Source organism: Tripterygium wilfordii, chromosome 11 (genome assembly GCF_013401445.1).
Source record: "Tripterygium wilfordii isolate XIE 37 chromosome 11, ASM1340144v1, whole genome shotgun sequence".
NCBI lineage: Eukaryota > Viridiplantae > Streptophyta > Magnoliopsida > Celastrales > Celastraceae > Tripterygium > Tripterygium wilfordii.
In genome coordinates, this window is record NC_052242.1 from 10,087,726 (window position 1) to 10,107,695 (window position 19,970).

The following is a 19,970-nucleotide window of genomic DNA, read 5'->3' on the forward strand; positions in this document are numbered from 1 at the left end:
CATAACATCCCAATTTTAAAGCAAAGCTCTATTCATACAACATCAAAAGATCCAACAACTTAATTAAAAGATAATTCATTTCAAACAATACTAATATAGTAGAATAAAAGTATATGCATAACATAGCATCATCAAGCATCACTTGGTCCACCACCAGTGGACTCTTCAAACTTTGCCATTAACCACTCCAACTGCCATTTCCTCCTCCCTATACGCAGAAACCAATCCCGATTCTCCCGTTTCTCGAAGAGCTTCAGTGCACACCTTAGTAGAGGTCCCCCATTGGCTGTCTCTGGAAACTCTTCAAGTATAAGCATAACATCATCTATATCCCCATTGTTGCTTACAGTAGTACCAACAGAAGTGCGGCTATTCACTGCAGCAACCAGTTGACCTAAAGAGTTGCTGATCTCTTCACGGACATCATTGTCCTTCCTCTTTTGTCTACCACGAGGTGCGGGTGTGTTGGACCTCCTACTGCCACGAGGTGGTGGATTTGGCGAACTCTGCACATCGGCATTCACATCTGCGTTGACATCATATTCTGGATCAGTCGAATCCTCATCACCTGAGAGGAGATCTTCAAGTCCCCTTTGTCGTTGCTCTGTGGGTTGTGAACCTTCAGCCACATCCTCAGTAGGAGGATCAGCAGAAGGATTGAAAGCATGAACGCCAGTGGCCCCTTGACCTCCAAAAAGGAAATTGAGTTCATCCTTATTCTTAATGCCATGGTTGCGAAATTTCGCACACTTTTTATTTTGCTGTAAAAGTAATACAAACAAATTAGGATCTTCAAACATCAGATTGAAAAAGGTACTCAAAAAATGCATGTTACAGTACTAATACTCTATTATTATATGCATATAGTAATATGCAAATAGTGTTAACTATATGACAGATTATAAATTAAACCAACACAATGTTTATCATAGTGCATAGCCTATACAGCAAATCAATAAAAATCATATTGAAAAAGGTGCTAAAAAAATGCATGTTACAGTACTAATACTCTCTTAGTATATGCATATAGTAATATACTATTAGTGTTCACTATATGACAAATTATAAATTAAACCAATAGAATGTTTATTATGGTGCATAGCCTATACAGCAGATCAATAAAAATTAGTTTGAAAAAGGTACTGAAAAAATGAAAGGCAAGACATAATCATAAATTTACCTTGATTTTTCTCTCCCACCATTCATTGTCTGCAAGCACCGTTTGTCGAATAGGATCCCATCCAAGCCCCGTCTCTCCAATCAATAACTTCTCCCACAAACGCCATTCTTTTTCAAATTATCCCATTTGTTCTTCAATTGAAGTTGATCATATGCTCTACCCGTTTTTAATTTAAAAGCTGCAATTATATGCTTCCAACCTTCTTTAGTAAAGTGAGTGTTAGGCCTATCACCAGCCTTTTGACGATCGACACAGATATCAATAAATGCCTTTGTCAATGAGGCATCCCAATTTGCCTTGTCGGTTTGAGAATTTTCTTCAGTCACATTAGTATTATGTTGACTCATTCTACAATATTTACATCACCAATCACATGTGTAAAATTAACAAGTAATATACATGCGAATGTTTGTAAATCATATGCATAACAGCTGAAGTGTTCATACCATGAAAGTAACAAGTATTTTTGTTGACTCATTCTACAATATTAGGTAGATAAGTTCAATGACTAGTTCTTGAATAAACATAACATAAATCTACAATAATTTCACAACAAACAGATCTAAATCTAATTTAACATCAAGCAAATCGAAATCCCTAATACCACAACAAGCATATCTAAATCTAATTTCACGATAAGTAGATCGAAATCCCTAATACCACTACAAAGACTCAGAAATATATTCAAAGCAATCCCATTGAAATCACTAATAGAACCACAAAGAAGATTTTCAGAGTAAAACAATGGTGAAAGGGGGAGTAACATACCTCAAATTTCAGCAATGAATACCCAGATGCTTCTTTCTATCTTAACTTCCTTCATCGTCGGGTTGTAAGACCAGAGAAGCGCCGACCAGATGGGAGCAAAAGAGAGAGCGACACAAACTTGAGAGATTTGAGGCAAGGTCCTGTATACGCGAATTAGGTTTAGTTTTGCATAAGGGCATAATTGGAATTACTTAAAAATTTTGGGGGTAAGCGAGTAAAAATAACGCGTGTTTATTTATGAAACCGGAGTTATGCGTGAACTGCTTCTACAGTGAAAGCAGCTCTGCCTCGCATTTGATTGGGCCAGGAATTGGCGTGGTGTGACCCCACCGAAACGGAATACCAAACATATTCAAGGATGACGCATCAGTGTGGGTGCTGACGCGGCAGCAAAATTTGCCTCTCAACGGGGAGCCAAACGGGCCTATTATCTCATCTCATCGTAATTTTGTTCATCAAAACATTAAACTGAGCATCAATTCACCTCACCACAGCTTTTTTGTGACCTGTCAAATACTTTGTCAGTAAAACTACCTCACCTATCGTTATATGTAAAAGTCTGAGGGATTGTTGAGGCATTGACACGTGTTCCTATCGAAAACATAGATATAGAACCCGTTTGGTGCGCCATATATTGTTTACAAACCATATATTGTAGAGAATCACCAAACAACAATATTAGGGTTCAAAATCCTAGACATTTTTTGGACAATTATATTGTTATTTTGAAATTGTCCACATTTCAACAATTTCAAAACCATTTAACCTCCAATTTGGACGAAATATCACTTATACCAATAAATGGGACCCATGTTACAATACAAGTTGTGTTTTCTTTTTAAATAAAAAAACGTTATAAATACTTTTAATTGATTGTAAGAGTTACTTCCCTAGAGTTTTTCATTTTTTTATTCTTTTATTAGTTAACAATTTTTTATTAATATAAACATTATAAATTTTATAATAAATTATATGTATTAGATTAAAATTTAATAAAAAATTATTATAAAACTTATAAAATATAATTTTTATAATACTTTAATTTATTTAATATTATTATTATTTATTAGAAATTGTTTACTATTTTTTTGCTATTTATTTTAATTTGTTACTACCTCATTCCCATTTTAATTGTCATCTATTCCTTTTTGGGATGTCTCAAAATACATTGCCCATTTCCATTAATTAAAACTAGTTTCATCCACTTTTCTCATGTTACCCTTATTTACCCTTAAATTGAAAAGCTGGAGGAGCTCAACAACCAACTCAATAAATAAGGGTATAAATGTCAAATTGAAGGGGAGTAATGTAATTTCTTAAACTGTGTGTAAAATTTAAGGGGACAATTAAAATGGGACGGAGCGAGTACAACTTAAATGTATAATACCCTTGTATGTAATTTATACAACAATTTTAATACCATATATGCTACCAGCAAAAGTAGCACCAAACACCTACCAACATTTCAGGAACCATATAAGCTATAATTTATTACTACCATTTATTATTTGTAATATATGTTACTATCGAAATTGTCTACCAAACACACCCATAGGTTTTATTTCGCGAGTATAAGTTTAGAACTGATGTGTGGTTCAAAAGTTACGCCTTATGAGTAATAGCTTTTCGCCTACGTTCGAAACCTATCTATTCCTACCTATTTTCTTTCTTTCTTTTTTGTCTTTTGTGGGTCAAATTCAGTGCATTATACTTGGAATTCTTCCACCATCGAAACCTAGCTATGATAATAATTACATTAAGTACAATTTTTTTGAATAATCTGGTATGTTGTGGGTTTTGTTTTTAGTGCGTGGAAAAGGCTCTAAAGATGATGCATAAATTAAGCACAAAATGCAAAAGTGTATCACCCAATTAATTATGCCTCATATATAGGCTTTTTGCTTTCCTAAACGAAATATAATTACTAATCCTAAATCAAACATAATATATTAATTTAAGCAAGATATGTCGCCACCTTAATTACTTATTCTTTTATCTACACAAAATTATGTGTTAAAAAAGAAGACAGTTTTTAAGATAGAGTCTTTTACGGTAGAAATTTGATTCTTTCTTCTGAATATGGGAAGTACATTTGCATGTAAATTTTGCATTGTATCCAATTGGGTATTGCATGATTATTTTATCTCAAGTGGTAGATTTATCAATAGTAAAATAGACATCTTAATCATTAAATAGAAATAGAGCCTTTTATGCTTACACAAATAAAACTTTAAATATAGATGTCATGTTGATAATCATTTTTAATTTTATTTTGTTACATTAAATAAAACTTCAAATGCTGATGTAATTATTTATTTTTTTTGTACCTAATATTCTTATGTCTAACTTTAGGTACTATTTATTGTTATGTAACTAATAATGAAATTTCACTTTATTAGTTTCTTATGTTGTTCAGTATCAAATATGTAGAGTTGAACAAATTTGACAGTTTCACCATCTGGAGGAAGTAATGATCCAATTCGATAATAATTTTGACCATTAATCTAGAAAACATATGACGTTGATCCAGTATTGATTTCCCGATCAACCCTTGCTCTAAAAGATTTAAATGCAAACATCGAATTATAAGCTTGGATGTTCTTATGAAAAGCTCTACTTATCTCTCCATAATATCTTAACAATTATCTGATCACTTTCAAATCTCAAAATCCTACAAATTAATTGAAAAACCACAGAAGATAATATAACATTCGTATGAGACCATAATAAATGACCTAAGAGTAAGTAATAAAACAATTATCATTAATTGGTATCATAGGACCTTGGGTTAATACCACTTTTGGTCACCGAAAGATTTTGGATTTTCCAATTTGGTTACCCAAAGTTCAAATATTTCAACTTGGTAACCTAAAATTCAAATTTGTTTCAATTTAGTAACTCGGTCAGATTTCTAATATCTTGGTCAATCAAAGTGCCTATGTGGCACTTGACCATCATCTTCAACTGATTTTTTGCTTGTGTGGCCTGACACTTGTCCACGTGGAAAAGATATTGAAATACAAATTTATTAATTGGCACCACTAAAGGAACCTGAGCCGTTGAGTGGAAGGAATCGAGAGTTTCTCGACTTCATCAACATGGTGACGACTCAGAGCAGAGATGGTGACGACCCATAGCAGAGATGGCGATACGCTTCCGCGAGATGCCACATAGAGTTTGTGAGAATTGGGGTTTCTCAATCAGATGAGTACATATGAGTTTGTGAAGAGGTGAGAAGATGGGTTTGTGAAGATTTCAATTTCGATTCTACAATTAGAGAAGGGATTGTGAAGATGTGAGAATAGGTAAACCTAGGGTTTGTGAAGATCTATGTCTTTGATGGGGGAATCAAGATTTCGAGTACCAAATTGAAAATTTCGCCTGATTATTGCCATATCAGCAGCATTCATACAATCAACAATGTCATTAAGCCATGTAGACGATTTTCATTGGGTCAACTCGCCAAATAAATAGATTGACTGTCTGGAAGTGTGAAGATCTGACCGAGTTACTAAATTGGAACAAATTTGAATTATGGGTTACCAAGTAGAAACATTTTGAATTTTGAGTGATCAAATTGAAAAATTCAAAATCTTTCAGTGATCAAAAATGGTATTAACCTTAGTACCTTCAATATTAATGTAAAAAAACACCGAGCTGCGACAATGCCTGCAGCATCCGTGCTTGTATTGGTTAAAATACACAGCACTCTTTGGCCAACCTTCACAACTCACCGGACATCTTTGGCCAGTCACCATTATTCGAGTGCCATTTGAAACAGAAAAAGGGACTAGGTTCAGGTAGGTAGCAAGAGTGTGGTCACCTTCTTCTGTGGGGAAAATGTAAACAAACTTTTCTTTTCTTTCGTTAATGTTGAAAATCCAAATTTACTTAAACTGGACAGTAAAATATTTAATGGTTAATACAGATAAAAAAAGAAAAAGAAAAGAAATGAAGATTGGCTGGTCCATTCCATTATCTTTTCCTTTTCTGTGTTTTTGAGTGGCAAACCCACAAACACCAGCGCCTGCACTTACCATTCCATTCCTGTGTTGTTGCCCACCAAAGATAATCATGAACAGCAAGAGAGAAGGAAATAATAATAATATTTAATGAATTGGAACTATAACTAGTTGTTAGTTTGGTGGTGATACCAGACAAAATTCTCATACTCGGAATCTCCTAAACTCCAAACACTCCAAGATACCCTGCTTGCTTGACTCTCAACTCTTCCTCAATTGGGTGATGCTGATGCTACCATTATCTCTTCTTTGATTCAACAACGATTCTCCTACTATGCCTATCGCCTCTTCCCTTCTTTTCCCGGTCAATCCCGTCACCGGAGTTGCCGGTTGCGGTTCAGTCAAGACTCGGAGGTTTGGTTTACGGTGTTCGCTCGACTCGGATGTTTCTGACATGAGCGTTAATGGTACGCAATTCATCGTTTTTGTATGCGGGTTTCCAATTTCTTAGTGGATTTGGGCTTTTGTTTGGCTGGTTCTGTGCTTTACTGATTTTAACAAAATTAATGGTTAAAATTGCTTTTGCTTTGAGGGAGAGGTTTTGCTCTGAGGGTATCTTATGTGTATCAATGATGCCATGGTAGAAGACCCATGTGTTAGAATTGATAATTTTAGAGCAATGTGAGCAGGGTTGTATTTTTAGATGAGCCAAATCTTTTTGTGAGGAGCCCTGGAATTAGGTTTTCACACTGAGTAATTGGAAGGTGACTTGAAATTATAATCTCAGTCCTAAATCTGTTAGAAAGAGTAGAATCTTTTTGTTTTATAAATTGCTCTAGAAATGCAGGAAGTGGGTTGATGATTGAGGAACAAGGTGCAAGATTTATCTAATGTGTGCTGATAAGAAATATATTTGATGTTTTGGTTCTCACTAAATATGTTTGGTATTATGCTCTTCAGCTCCAAAGGGGTTGTTTCCACCTGAGCCGGAACATTATCGGGGCCCAAAGTTAAAGGTGGCTATTATTGGAGCTGGGCTCGCAGGCATGTCGACTGCTGTGGAGCTACTGGATCAAGGCCACGAGGTTTTGTTCGCATTACTTCTAAGGATGTCTAGATTTATGTTTGGATCATTCGCCACATTTTCGTTTCAAATTTATCTTAAATTTACATGTCCAGAGCATCTTTTATTCCGATGCTGCATTCTTCCCCTGAGACAACCTATTTTAGTCGTTATCATTACTGTTTAAATTCAATAAGTGATCTTGTTCCCCCCAATCCCCAATACATTTTAACAAGTTAACTAAATACTTTGCTTTCAGGTGGATATCTATGAATCGAGACCTTTCATTGGTGGTAAAGTGGGTTCTTTTGTTGATAAACGTGGAAACCACATCGAAATGGGATTGCATGTTTTCTTTGGTTGCTACAACAACCTTTTCCGCTTGATGAAAAAGGTTCAGAATGCTACTTGCTTGATAATGCTTATTTGATATCTGATGATTTTATATTATCATTATAAATTAGCTAGTTTTTGCTGGAAAACGTATGATGATATGTAGAGGCCTGACTTGAAATTTGAAAATTGTTGAAAATTACCAGTATCCGGACTGCTAATTACCTTCTTACACTTCTTATCACTGACAATGTCCTTTAATTATGTTACAAAATCCAATCTTTTGTATTTTACTAATAGGTCTGGCAAGTTGTATTATGCTATAAATTCACTCAAAAATGAAAAGAACAGAGCAATTCAGTGATCCAGGTAATACAGGGGTATAACTAATGCAGATTAAAATTCAAGTTGATAGACTCTAATATTGCTCTTATATGGCATTATAATACTTTTGGAAAAAAAAAAGGTGTTAAATGAGTAGTGTAGTGTGTAATGAATGCATTGCTTATGACCTACTAGTGCTATGAACGGGCTACCAATGGAAATTCGATTTTAAATGAAGTGAAACAAAGCAATTTACTTCTTTCATTCAATTCCATTAGCTTGTTTTTCATGATTGCTCTTTTTTTTTTTCACTTTCATATGCGGTTTCAAGAGAAGATCCCTTGACCTGGTCTTAAAGTTACTTCACTGAAACAGAGAGCTCATGAAATCTATTCTTGGAAATAGTCTATCCCCTTTATGGGGATTAAGGCTGTGTACATGTTACCGTTCCCCAATCTAGCTCCTGCTGTGGAGCCTTGAGCACTGGAGTTGTTGTCTTCTTGGTGGTTATTGCTTAAAATCTTCTCACAATCAATCCATATGATTATCATAATTGAAATTATATTCCTGTGGTCTACTTTTTGAGAAAAGGAGCAGTTTTTATGTTGTCTTTGATCATTTATTTTGGAATTATATTTAGGTTGGTGCAGAAAAAAATCTTCTTGTGAAGGATCATACTCACACATTTGTAAACAAAGGCGGTGAAATTGGTGGTAGGTCCAGTCTTATATTTGAGTCATTATCCTGCCCAATAATAATTGTGTTTTATTTTACTGATGTCTTCTTTTGGAGTAAAATTTGTCTTTATTTTGGATTTTTTATGTGTAAAAGAGCCAAAATGAACTGCGGTAATTTATTTGGACTTTGCCTTCCGTTGCAGAACTTGATTTTCGCTTTCCTATTGGAGCTCCATTACATGGGATTAATGCATTTCTGACTACAAATCAGCTTAAGGTACTCATTGCTGGAATATGCTCTTTTCTGATTCTTTTGCACAGTTCTGTCTCATAGTCTGTTTCACTTCAGTTCTGTACAATGAGCTGTCTCTTCTGCAGTTCTGCTAGAATCAATACGCTATTTCTGGTGCCATGTCTTATGATTCTCCTTGTTGAGCTTTCATATCTTTTGCATGTGTAGGTGATATCCTTCTTATATGTACTAATCTGAATCATTCCTTCAATGCTGCAGTAAAGAGCACTCTGTTCCCTTTTTTGATAAAAAATAGTTCCGGAGCTTCAGCTCTCCTTCAAAGTTCAGCTGGCACTAAATATGTTCATATGATTGGCCATGATGATCATTTAGTGGCTTTTCTATGTTGCCTCAGTAAGATCTTACCGGCTAAACTTCAGGACCACTAAATACTATTTGAGAGGCACATCTGCATCTTTATAGCACTGAAGAATCCATATTGCTTCGCCCATTGTTGGCTGCAGCTCTAACTCTTCTGCTGCTTCCATCTACTGATCTACTACTTAAACTCCCCATCATATACAGTTTTAGTACTTTGGTATCTCTTCAACTGTACTTTAGCATCTACTACATAAACCCCTTCATAGTCATGGACACCTTTCCAATTCCTAGCAGAAAATTACTAGTTTCTTTGAAGTTTAAAAAACTTTCTGAGATTCTTGTTTTCGTAGAAAAGTGAAGAGGCAAAGAAGCAGATATACGTAGTTAAGAGTATTCGTAAAACTGAATAAATGGGAATTTTGTTTAATGGGTTCTCTCTAAATATGTTTCAACTGCAGAGTTATGATAAAGCAAGAAATGCTTTGGCTCTTGCTTTAAGTCCAGTTGTGAGGGCACTTGTTGATCCAAATGGTGCATTGAGGGACATACGAGATTTGGATCGTGTAAGACTAGCATCTCTGATTCTTTTGGAATTTATATTTTGTAAATTTCCAGCTGGCTTTTGTAAATAGGCCTGTTCTTTTGGTTGCTCCATCCCTATTTGGCATGACCCTTCTGGGCCCTAGTTTCTGGATGGTAGGTTGGGAAAGAGAAATAAACAAATGTTCATATGACCTTTGGCAGTAGCACAATATGAATCAAATATGTTCCCCCCCCCCTGCAAGTCCGATGGCTGTGCAACCGTTCATCTATTAGTTGTGTTTTGCAGTTTGCTCAAGATTGTAGTTATTTTATACAGGTAAGCTTCTCTGATTGGTTTTTGTCTAAAGGAGGCACACGCAAGAGTATCCAGAGGATGTGGGATCCTGTTGCATATGCACTTGGGTTTATTGACTGTGATAACATCAGTGCTCGTTGTATGCTTACTATATTTGCATTGTTTGCCACTAAGACAGAGGCTTCCCTGCTCCGCATGCTCAAGGGTTCTCCAGATCTTTACTTGAGTGGCCCCATTAGGCAGTACATTACAGAGAAAGGGGGCAGGTATACATGATTGCAGTTATAGTTGGAAAATTGCTAAGATTTGTTGTGTGCTTCCGTGCATGATACTTTTTTTTTTCTCCATCCATTATGAGCTTTCTTTTGATTTTGTCCTTTTTCTCCCTGCCAAAACAGGTTTCACCTTAGGTGGGGATGCAGAGAAATTCTATATGATAGATCTGCTGATGGAGAAACATATGTCACGGGACTTGCCATGTCTAGAGTAAATTGCTTCTCCTTTTAGTCCTTTTAGATGTTAGAAGTATTTTAAATGTTGTCTTGGATAAGTGACTATCAAATGATTAAGGGTTTGTGAGACGTGCATTGCGAAAATGGACTTAATTTTATTTATCCTGCACTTCTTTTATAAATTTTAATGTGCATCCCCAAAAAATGAATGGAAATCAGGATGAGAATTAAAACAAAGTTTATGTAAAAAATTTAGCATACATGGATTTGTCTGGGTGATAGGTTGTGCCATCATGAAAAAAATATAATTTATTTTGAAACATTTTGTGTGCAAAAGTCAGGTTTTTTGAAAAGGTTCTGGTTGACAAAAATAAGTGTCCTGTCAAAACCTGACATGTATGCTTGAAGATTTGAGCCTTGAGAGTGGCCACCTACATATAGTTTACCTTGATGGTACCAAGTTTTGCCCTTCAAAATCTCTTGATATTGTGCTAGAACTGAAATGCTCACGCAAACAGTTTCAACCATTTATCTTTAAGCAATTAAGCTTATGTAAATTAAAATCTTATTAGCTCTGATGTTGCGCAAGTAGTGAATTAAAAGAAGGGTAAACCTAATAAAACCTAATAAAACCTAATAACAATATATCAAGTTAACATGCATGAACATCTATTAGATGTTCTAATGAAGAGTCAGCAAGTGCTGATCAAACGTTCAGGTTGTTCTACTTATGCACTTGCAGAGTTGCAAGCTAGGCATAACCCACATCTCTGTTAGATGTCCTAAATGTATAAATTTTAAGTTCTTACAACTTTGTCTATGCCTGAAAAATGAAAATTTCACTTTATTGCAGGCTACAAACAAGAAAGTTGTCAAAGCTGATGCTTATGTTGCAGGTTTGTGATTCAGTATGTCTTAATCTATTATCATCTTATTTATCTTGTGTTTCTATTATAGGGGATTAGTTTTTAGTGGGTCCACTTTTTTATGTTTGATGTCAGCTTGCGATGTTCCTGGAATAAAAAGATTACTTCCGCCAGGGTGGAAGGAATGGGAATTTTTTGATAATATTTATAAGCTCGTTGGAGTGCCTGTTGTCACAGTGCAACTCAGATACAATGGCTGGGTTACAGAGTTACAGGATCTAGAACGATCAAGGTGATTCTTTCATCTACACTTGAGTTATCCAGCATGGGAAAGCAGGATGCTCTTTAAAACACTGGATATTTCTTGATTTATTTTACTTTGAAAGACTCACATCTTCATGAATTCTATTTTATGATAAGTAGGAAATTGAGGCTAGCTGCTGGGTTGGATAACCTTCTGTATACTCCAGATGCGGATTTCTCGTGCTTTGCTGACCTAGCTCTGACGTCTCCAGCAGATTACTACATTGAGGGACAGGGTTCATTACTCCAGTAAGAAGACTTTCTTATTGATTGGTAAAGCTAATTTAGGCATGCATATCTAGAGCCATGTTTCTAGTTTATTGGTTGCTGAATAGTTCTTGGTCATCGATTCGAGACTTCCATTGGGCCTTCTATTCAAGCAAGTTGGCAAGAAGCATGAACTGGGAGAGTCAAAGTTTTTTCGCCATTAGATAACATAGTGGGCATTGTGTGAGAAATAAGTAAAGATTTAATGGTGCAAGGTCAATCAGCATATCCAAATTTCTATTTGTCGGCTGGGTAGCTAGCTACTTATGGCCTCATCAGTATTGGTACACATAATTGACTTATTCTGCAATAGTCAACATGAATTAAAACTTTATATTTGAGTGGGCAATTTTCTTTATAAGAAAAATTTATGAATATGATATTCTTATGTAAAATGGAATCCTTTTAACGCTTAGCTCTAACCACTTTAAATTTCACTAAGTGCTTCCTAAATCTCAAATTTCTTATTTTTCTGGGTTCAAATTATAAATACTTTTATGCAATGACCCAAGATTGTCGTCTTTGACATTACTATATCTGCTTTGAAATTCTTTATAATACTTCTTAATGATATTTTCTTTTTCCCTTTAGGTGCGTTCTTACACCAGGTGATCCTTACATGCCCTTACCAAATGATGAAATCATAAAGAGAGTATCAAAGCAGGTTAGTTGCATCTGAAGGTTACCCCTTAATGACTTTATTTAACAGAGACAGAGTATATGTTGTTTTCTCCGTTCTTTGTTTAAGTTGTATCTTGGAAGTTCTGGAAATCACAATGTGACTGCATCTGGTTAAACATACAATAGTTATAATGGACAACCTGAAGGTAACATTTCTTAGCTATGGGTTAGCTACTGTTCTATTTTGGAAAATATCTATAGCTTGGCCAACTTTTGTCTATCATCGACCTGTTACAAGAATAGCACTCCTACATACCTATGGTCTTGAATTTGGTTTGAAATCTAAAGTGGCTATGCTCCTTCATGTGTTCTCAATGTTTGATGAGTTAATGACTGAAAAACTCGCTGCCACCTGGTGGTTTTATGCGAAAATAAAATTCCAATAGAATATAGTATAGTTTTGAAATAATTGCCCAAATCCATTCTGTTCATCTTTTGTGGTCTCAAAAGAAGCTGTTCTCGTCGCAATGAATGAACATTAAGAATGATTTCTCTTACCTTCCATTTCTTGCATTCTCTGGAATTATGTGAGAACAATTTTTTTATTAATTATATCATTATTAACTTCATGGAGCTCCATTTTGTCCATAGAAGTTCAGGGGCTTCCATCATTTTAGCTGTTAGCTTGACTTTACTCTCATAGTCTTCTAGCTCAAGTTTGTCTCCGTCTAAACTGAAGTAATAGCATAACACGATCAGGATTCAGGATTGCTTATCTCTAAAAAAATCTAGGACCACTCTAATTTCTGTTATACATAAATAGTTAAAGCATGGACATTAACAGTTATTTGACTCTTATGATTTGCTTTTTGGGCTTTTTCTCTTTTTCTTTTCATCTGAAATAACTATGCAAATCCTCATTGGAATCTTTTCCTTTCGGTATTTTCCACGATCAGGTTTTGGCATTATTTCCATCATCCCAGGGTTTGGAAGTTACTTGGTCATCAGTTGTCAAGATTGGGCAATCTTTATATCGAGAGGGTCCTGGTAAAGATCCATTCAGACCTGATCAGAAGACACCTGTGAAAAATTTCTTCCTTGCCGGGTCATACACAAAGCAGGTAACATTACCTTCCGTAAACCCTTTGGCATAGTTATTAAGTTTTGCATGGTTATATGGAATGTTACTCGAGTCTTGCCCCATCTATCCTCTTGTGAAAAGAAAACGGGTAGAAAACCGAAGATCATATATAGGTAGCATGGCAAATACTGGGATGCACTCATAGCTAAATTTCCAAATGTTTCCATTGTTCTTGTAACAAAAGGGGGAAGAATTGAAATGGCCCCTGAACTTTGACGACCCCGTTGAGTGAGCACTTGAACTTCATTTCGGGTCAAACAAACTCCTGAACTTTGATGAATACCCTCCGTTAGCCATGTATCATATTTTTCATCCGAAATCGTTAATGTGGCTCTTAATACTTGACATGGCACCCTCATTTATAAAATTTTAAATGACATGGCTCTTGAAGTGCTTATCAAAACCTAAATTCCCAAAACTTTTCGAACACCCCAAGAGATCTATTTAACGGAAAAATCATGCCACGTCAGCGATTTTTTTGGAAGGAAAACATGACACTAATAATAATAAATAATTCGAGTAATCTATTTAATGGAAAAATCATGCAACATCATCGAGTTTGGAAGGAAAACATGACAAAGGGCTTACGGAGGGTATTCATCAAAGTTCAAGGGCTCACTTGACTGATCTTGCGCCGGAAACAAGAAACCTGCTTTCTTTACAGCCAATGTTGCTGAGCGGTTAGTGGTTCAATCCATGCCTTGCATGAAGCTTCTGTTGTGATGTTTTCTTTTGGGCAAAGTCTTTAAACATTTATTTGCCATCCAATGGACCATGCTCTATGTACAAGAACAAGTCAATTGTCATGAACAAGTATTAGTCATGGTATATTTAACTGTACTAATTCTAAATGTTTATACATCGTTCAGGATTACATAGACAGTATGGAAGGAGCAACTTTGTCCGGCAGACAGGCTTCGGCTTACATATGCAACGCTGGGGAAGAGCTAGTAACGTTGCGGAAGAAGCTCATTGCCATTGAATCTGAAGTAAACAATCAATCTGCTACTATTTCTGACGAGCTGAGTCTTGTATAAATACCTCACTGTTAACATTTATTTGTCTGCACACCCAAAATTGGCTGGAACAGGTAAATAGCTGTGCCAGTGGTGGTGTGTTTGTTTATGGTTTATGTAACCTAAACGCAAAATAGTATAAAATTACAAAATTTAGATTCCATCAAGAGCCAAATCCATTCTATATTCATCAAGTCATTTCTTTGGTAGCTTCCATTTTATGCAAGTGAAGTCTCTATGTATTAGAGAGTCTTCTAACTAGTAGTATGTAGATTACAACCAACCACTTGAGTGATAACTTAGTTGATAAATTTCTCTGAGGCCAAATTGCATGGATTCGGAGCTTCTGAGTTCGATTCCCGCTAAAAGTAAATACTCTTGCAGTTATGTGCTGAACTTTTATTCAACTTATTATGTCGTTAAGAAGTTTAGGCTCATATTGAATGTCGCATTAGTAATGTGTGTACAGAGCATATGTCCAAGGGTAGGTGGAAATTGTGCATGCGGATTACTTGTCAGCTAACAAATCTTGCACCATCAAAGATCAAACACCACCCGAAATTAATGTTATTACGTTTGTGTATTGATGTAATTAATGTCATTAATTCACCAAGAAATCAATATGAGCACTTGTAACTGTACTGTAAAAGAAATGAAATTAAAGGCTTTTAAATTCAATTCCCAAGTTACTTTTTTGTTGTGAGTTGATTCTATTTAATCTCAAGGTTTCTCAGCTAGCAGATACTTGAAGTATTCAACTGGTTCAAGAAAGTTCAAAAATTAAATTTCTTAGTCAATTAAGGTAAAGGTTTTGTAGTACTCCATAGCCATGGAGGGATTTCCTTCCAAAGGTATCCTGCAGAGCGAGTCTCTAAGAAAGGTTAAATCTTTGACTTTCCATCTAACTTTATTTATCTTATATATAGTTTAATTCTATTATTGTTTGGATTGTGTGATTTGTGGTTATCATCTGTTTGAGGCATACAGTACATCTTGGACACTAGTGCAAGTCCCAGAGAGCATGAGCAACTCAAGGAACTAAGAAAAGCTACAGCAGAAAAGTATGGAAATTTGTAAGTGTATGGATGCTCTCCTGTCTTGAAATATTTGTAACATGTAATTCAACAAGTAGCTGTGAAAATCCTTGTATCTAACGACCAGAGTTTAAACTCATATCGGGATGTTCAAAATCGGAAACTTATATGGTGTCATTATCGGTTACCAAAAAAAGTAGCCGTGAAAAGTACTAAAACATGATCAACAATTCTACTGCAGCGTTGAGGCTTGTGTGCCAGTTGATGAGGGACAGTTCTTGTCTATCCTAATGAAACTTATCAATGCTAAGAGGACATTAGAGGTTGGTGTGTTCACAGGCTATTCTCTTCTAACCACAGCTCTTGCACTTCCTGATGATGGTCTGGTAAGCAACACTTTCTCCACGCGTTTCTTTAGACAAAGACTCCGTTTTTCCCTCTTTTACACGGAGTGTGAATCAAACCCATGTTTGACATACCCATAGCTCCTAACTCCTTATCTTCTTCTTTTTCTGCAAACTTTGCTGAAGCAGGTAACGGGAATCGATACGCTTACAGAACCTTTCAGTGAAGTTGGATTGCCAATCATTCGCCAGGCAGGGATGGAACACAAAATTAAGTTCATCCACTCCAATGCTGTTTCAGCTCTAGATGAAATTCTTAGCAATGTATGTTTATAATATGCATGCCATATTCACAATTCAGTTTCTTCTTTTTCGGGTCCGATTTTTGGTGACTGATGTATCAATTCTGAATCTTGAGACAGGAGGAAGATACTGCAGGATTCGATTTTGCGTTTGTAGATGCAGACAAGGCCAACTATATTCGATACCATGAACAACTAATGAAACTTGTTAAGGTTGGAGGTCTAATTGCATATGATAACACTCTCTGGTTCGGACTCGTGAGCCAGGAAGAAGAAGAAGTGCCAGAACATTTAAGGGATCAAAGGAAGTCTATAATGGACTTCAATACATACATAAGCTCAGATCCTTCTGTTGAGATTGCTCAAGTTTCTATTGGTGATGGTCTTACATTGTGTAGGCGTCTCTACTGACAAAATATATTTACTAATAGAATATAAAATAGTAGTAATGGTAATGAGGAATGAGTGAATTCAATAAACAGTAAGTTTTATCTTCATTTTAGCTTGCAAAATTTTCACGATATTTTCTAGTCATTCGTGGTTTTTTTTTTTTTTTACATAAAACCCACAACTGGAAACAAACCCACCACCACACCCTCTAAGTGATAGCCTCCATTATTGCAGGAATGCAGGGCCTAAATCAGCAATATTATGTTTTGGTTCCAACTACTCATTTCTTGAGCAACAATACAGACTGAACTTGATCTTCAAACTGATGAAGAAACAGGAACAGAGCAAATTTGAGCTCCTACCTTGCGCTAACTGAAGCATGAAGCATCCTTCCCTGAAGAAAGTAGTAATCTTTTCACTACCATCATGTCAACTAGATCACAAAAAACACAACAAATATATTGTTAAACAGGGCAACTGATTTTTGCTCCAGCATCAAACTTCACCAGACCGGACACCAAAGCTAAAACATCTTCCCTTCTAATGCATGGGATTGCAAGAAAGCTGGCTAAACAATATTAGAAACACATAATAACAAAGATAAAATTAGAAGTAGAGAGCAGAAAACATCATACATACACACCATACTATTATTCAGATGATTTGGTCTAAGATACACACACACATCACACAAGATGATAAGGTCCCCGATCTGAGAACCAACAAAAACACAAAATACAGACAGATTTTGCTAAAAACTATGTCAAAAGCCAAATAGCTCACATAATTCTTCACATACCACCATTAACAACATGCATGCCAATAATGGGTTCCTGCACATGAGCACAATGTGATTCATTGCTCCTCTCATTCAAAACAACCCATGTTGTTACAGGCTCGACCCATCAACAGTTTCCTTCTCAGTGAGATTCTTAGCAGTGTCAATATCCTCATCAAAGAACATATCCCATTGTCCATCCCACTTGATGAAGAACTCTGTATCCTCAAAATACTTCACTCTGTGCACATCACCTGCAGGAGTAAACAGATAATCTCCAACACCCAAATTGAAATTCTCCTTCTTAGTCAAGTTCCATACCCTCTTGCTCCCTTTAATCACAACCAAGCAATGCCCAAAAGTGTGGTGGTGCGCAGGCTCCACACTCCCTGCCTCGAATCTCACTATAGCAGATGTGGGACTCTCCCTCACAATTTTCATTGACCCACCGGGGATTATGTCGATTGGTGAAAACTCTCTGTTCTTGACTAAACAGCAAATCGCACACTCTTCTTGTGGCTTCTGTTGTGAAGAAGATCCGTATCCAGCACTGTTCTCCTCCTGGGTTCCCCCAATTTTGGCCATTTCGGGGAGGGCACTGTCAAGAAAAGAAGATATCTCGGCGGGCCATGGAGAAAAATCGGATGCAGGGCAAGGAGACTTGAAGGGAGTATCGAGCCAGGTGTTGAGGATCTGGACGGCGGAGTCGGGGGAGGTGGACATTCCGGAGACGGCAAGGACATTGCAGTTGCTGATGGAACGGGCGTTGAGGGCGTCGTTGGTCGACAGGCAAGTGGCGGCATAGACTCCAGGGAATTTATTGGCAAACATAGCGACACCAGCGCCAGTGCCGCAGGCAACAAGACCGCGAATTTCGGGGGATGAGGCAGCGGATACTCGGCGGCCGACTTCGGCGGCGACGGAGTAGTAAGAGGATGTACCAAGGTCCTCGACTTCTATGTCGAGAGATCGGAGGTGGGCGATGAGGGCATCTTTCAGCTCACAGCCGAAGGTGTCGGCTCCGGTAATGATCTTGCGGGGGTGGAGAGCGGCAGCTTCTGCCATGCTTGAGATAGAGAGAATTTAGAAGACGACAGAGTAGCGCTGCTTGAATTCAGATTAACAAGAGTGCAGATAAAGCATAAACACCAGATACATTGAATTTGGTCGTCTGGTGTCTTTTTGCATCCTGTTCATGTGAGCTGAGTTGAGGACAACAAATATTTGATGCATCACCGAATAAAATAAAGATAGGGGTGGTTTGTAGAACGGAATGATTAATTTTTAATACTTGAAGAAAAATTGTGAAAAAAAAATTGAATTTAAATTTGTGTCTGCGAGGTGTTTGGTGTTAGTGAAAATGTTATTGAATTAAAATATTAGATTTTATTATTTTTATATTAAATTTTGTTATTAATTTTAAGTATAAAAATATCTTCAAATTTAATAATAATATATTTAATAATTAAAATATTAATTATTAAATGTAATTAGCATTACGATTATTGAATAAAGTTTTTTACAAATAATGGGGCAACTATGTGTCCCACGTTAACTTTTAAAACTATTATTTAAATACAAACATGTGGGGCCAATGTGGGCCACTCATTAACTTTTTTTAAAAAAAAAAATGTTGATGTTTCCGCTGACATCGTTGTGCCAAACGTTCCGCAAAGCGGGACAAATAACGGACCCGTTGTGTCAAACATCACATAGAGTATTTGCACCCCAATTTTTAATAATTGTACCCCATTATTTTTGTGAGTAACGTTTTAATACCATCTTAGTTTGTATGTGAGAGTGGGAGTCTTGTAATCATTATTATTTGTTCGGCTTGACCATCGCATTCTTGAAATTATAGTCTTAAAATTGTACTGTGTATCAAACCGTATAAACTAGAACTTTAAGATTTTTAAGGTTGAATTGGTTTGATAAAGATTGAAACACTGATTTTTAATACATAATGAATTAACATATATTAGATATATAGCATATAACTATATAATATATAATATATAACTAATATACTATTTTTTACATAATTTAAAATAAATTTCTATCATCATCTACAATCTACATCATCCATGAGTCATTTTGGTTTAAACGGCTTTCAAACTGGGGTTTAATCGATATTTTACACACAAAATTGTCATTTTCATACTTTAAAATTTTTTGCCAATTTTTAAGGTTTAAACGATTCATGGTATTCTAGGGATTTAGACTGTTCAAATGCTTAAACAGTATTTTAGATGTATCGTACCATCAAACATCACGATTCGCCTATATATACAGATCACCTTGTGTCATTTATGGTGATCACTATATATACAAATCACCTTGTGATATTCGTAATCACTATATATATAGATCACCTTATGATATTCAGATTTGGGGACTCCGTAATTTCTTAAAATCTACAATTCACATCTAATGATGGAGAAAAAGTTAGATGATTTTTAAAAATAGAAAAACAAAAATATGATGTGACGCATTTCTCAAATCATTATATTTAAATTGTATTCTTTACAATTTTAAAAAATTAAAATTACGGACTCAGATTCTATCCTAGCATATTCATATGGGACCAGTCCTTATTGTTTTTGTTCGGCTCATTTGGTCGTGTACAAATCTTTAAGTTTCACGACGAAATAACTATTTGTGGTAAATATTGTTTGGAATATGTAAACAAAGGCAGATT

General features: G+C 35.9%; 4 protein-coding genes across 4 annotated transcripts; 2 read left to right on the forward strand and 2 right to left on the reverse strand.

Moving 5' to 3' along the window:
* Positions 1-131: 131 nt before the first annotated feature.
* LOC120008771 (L10-interacting MYB domain-containing protein-like) lies at positions 132-2,579 on the reverse strand. Its single transcript, XM_038859145.1, has 4 exons — positions 2,488-2,579; positions 1,380-1,528; positions 1,181-1,287; positions 132-761 (listed from the first exon to the last, which is right to left on the reverse strand). The coding sequence occupies exons 1-4, from the start codon at positions 2,577-2,579 to the stop codon at positions 132-134; spliced, it is 978 nt and encodes a 325-aa protein (XP_038715073.1).
* Positions 2,580-5,937: 3,358 nt separating this feature from the next.
* Positions 5,938-14,591, forward strand: LOC120009935 (zeta-carotene desaturase, chloroplastic/chromoplastic). The gene is made up of 14 exons (XM_038860670.1): positions 5,938-6,377; positions 6,871-6,995; positions 7,233-7,367; positions 8,271-8,343; positions 8,511-8,584; positions 9,379-9,483; positions 9,780-10,024; positions 10,157-10,244; positions 11,064-11,106; positions 11,212-11,368; positions 11,500-11,628; positions 12,238-12,310; positions 13,224-13,388; positions 14,278-14,591. Exons 1-14 carry the CDS (start codon positions 6,245-6,247, stop codon positions 14,443-14,445), a joined length of 1,713 nt encoding a protein of 570 aa, XP_038716598.1. The 5' UTR covers positions 5,938-6,244; the 3' UTR covers positions 14,446-14,591.
* Positions 14,592-15,253: 662 nt separating this feature from the next.
* LOC120008773 (putative caffeoyl-CoA O-methyltransferase At1g67980) lies at positions 15,254-16,941 on the forward strand. The gene is made up of 5 exons (XM_038859146.1): positions 15,254-15,304; positions 15,412-15,497; positions 15,700-15,844; positions 15,992-16,126; positions 16,225-16,941. The coding sequence occupies exons 1-5, from the start codon at positions 15,254-15,256 to the stop codon at positions 16,513-16,515; spliced, it is 708 nt and encodes a 235-aa protein (XP_038715074.1). The 3' UTR covers positions 16,516-16,941.
* Positions 16,942-17,123: 182 nt separating this feature from the next.
* On the reverse strand, positions 17,124-18,490 carry LOC120009750 (DNA damage-repair/toleration protein DRT102). Its single transcript, XM_038860446.1, has one exon. The coding sequence runs from the start codon at positions 18,335-18,337 to the stop codon at positions 17,384-17,386; it is 954 nt and encodes a 317-aa protein (XP_038716374.1). The 5' UTR covers positions 18,338-18,490; the 3' UTR covers positions 17,124-17,383.
* Between the last annotated feature and the right edge of the window lie 1,480 nt (positions 18,491-19,970).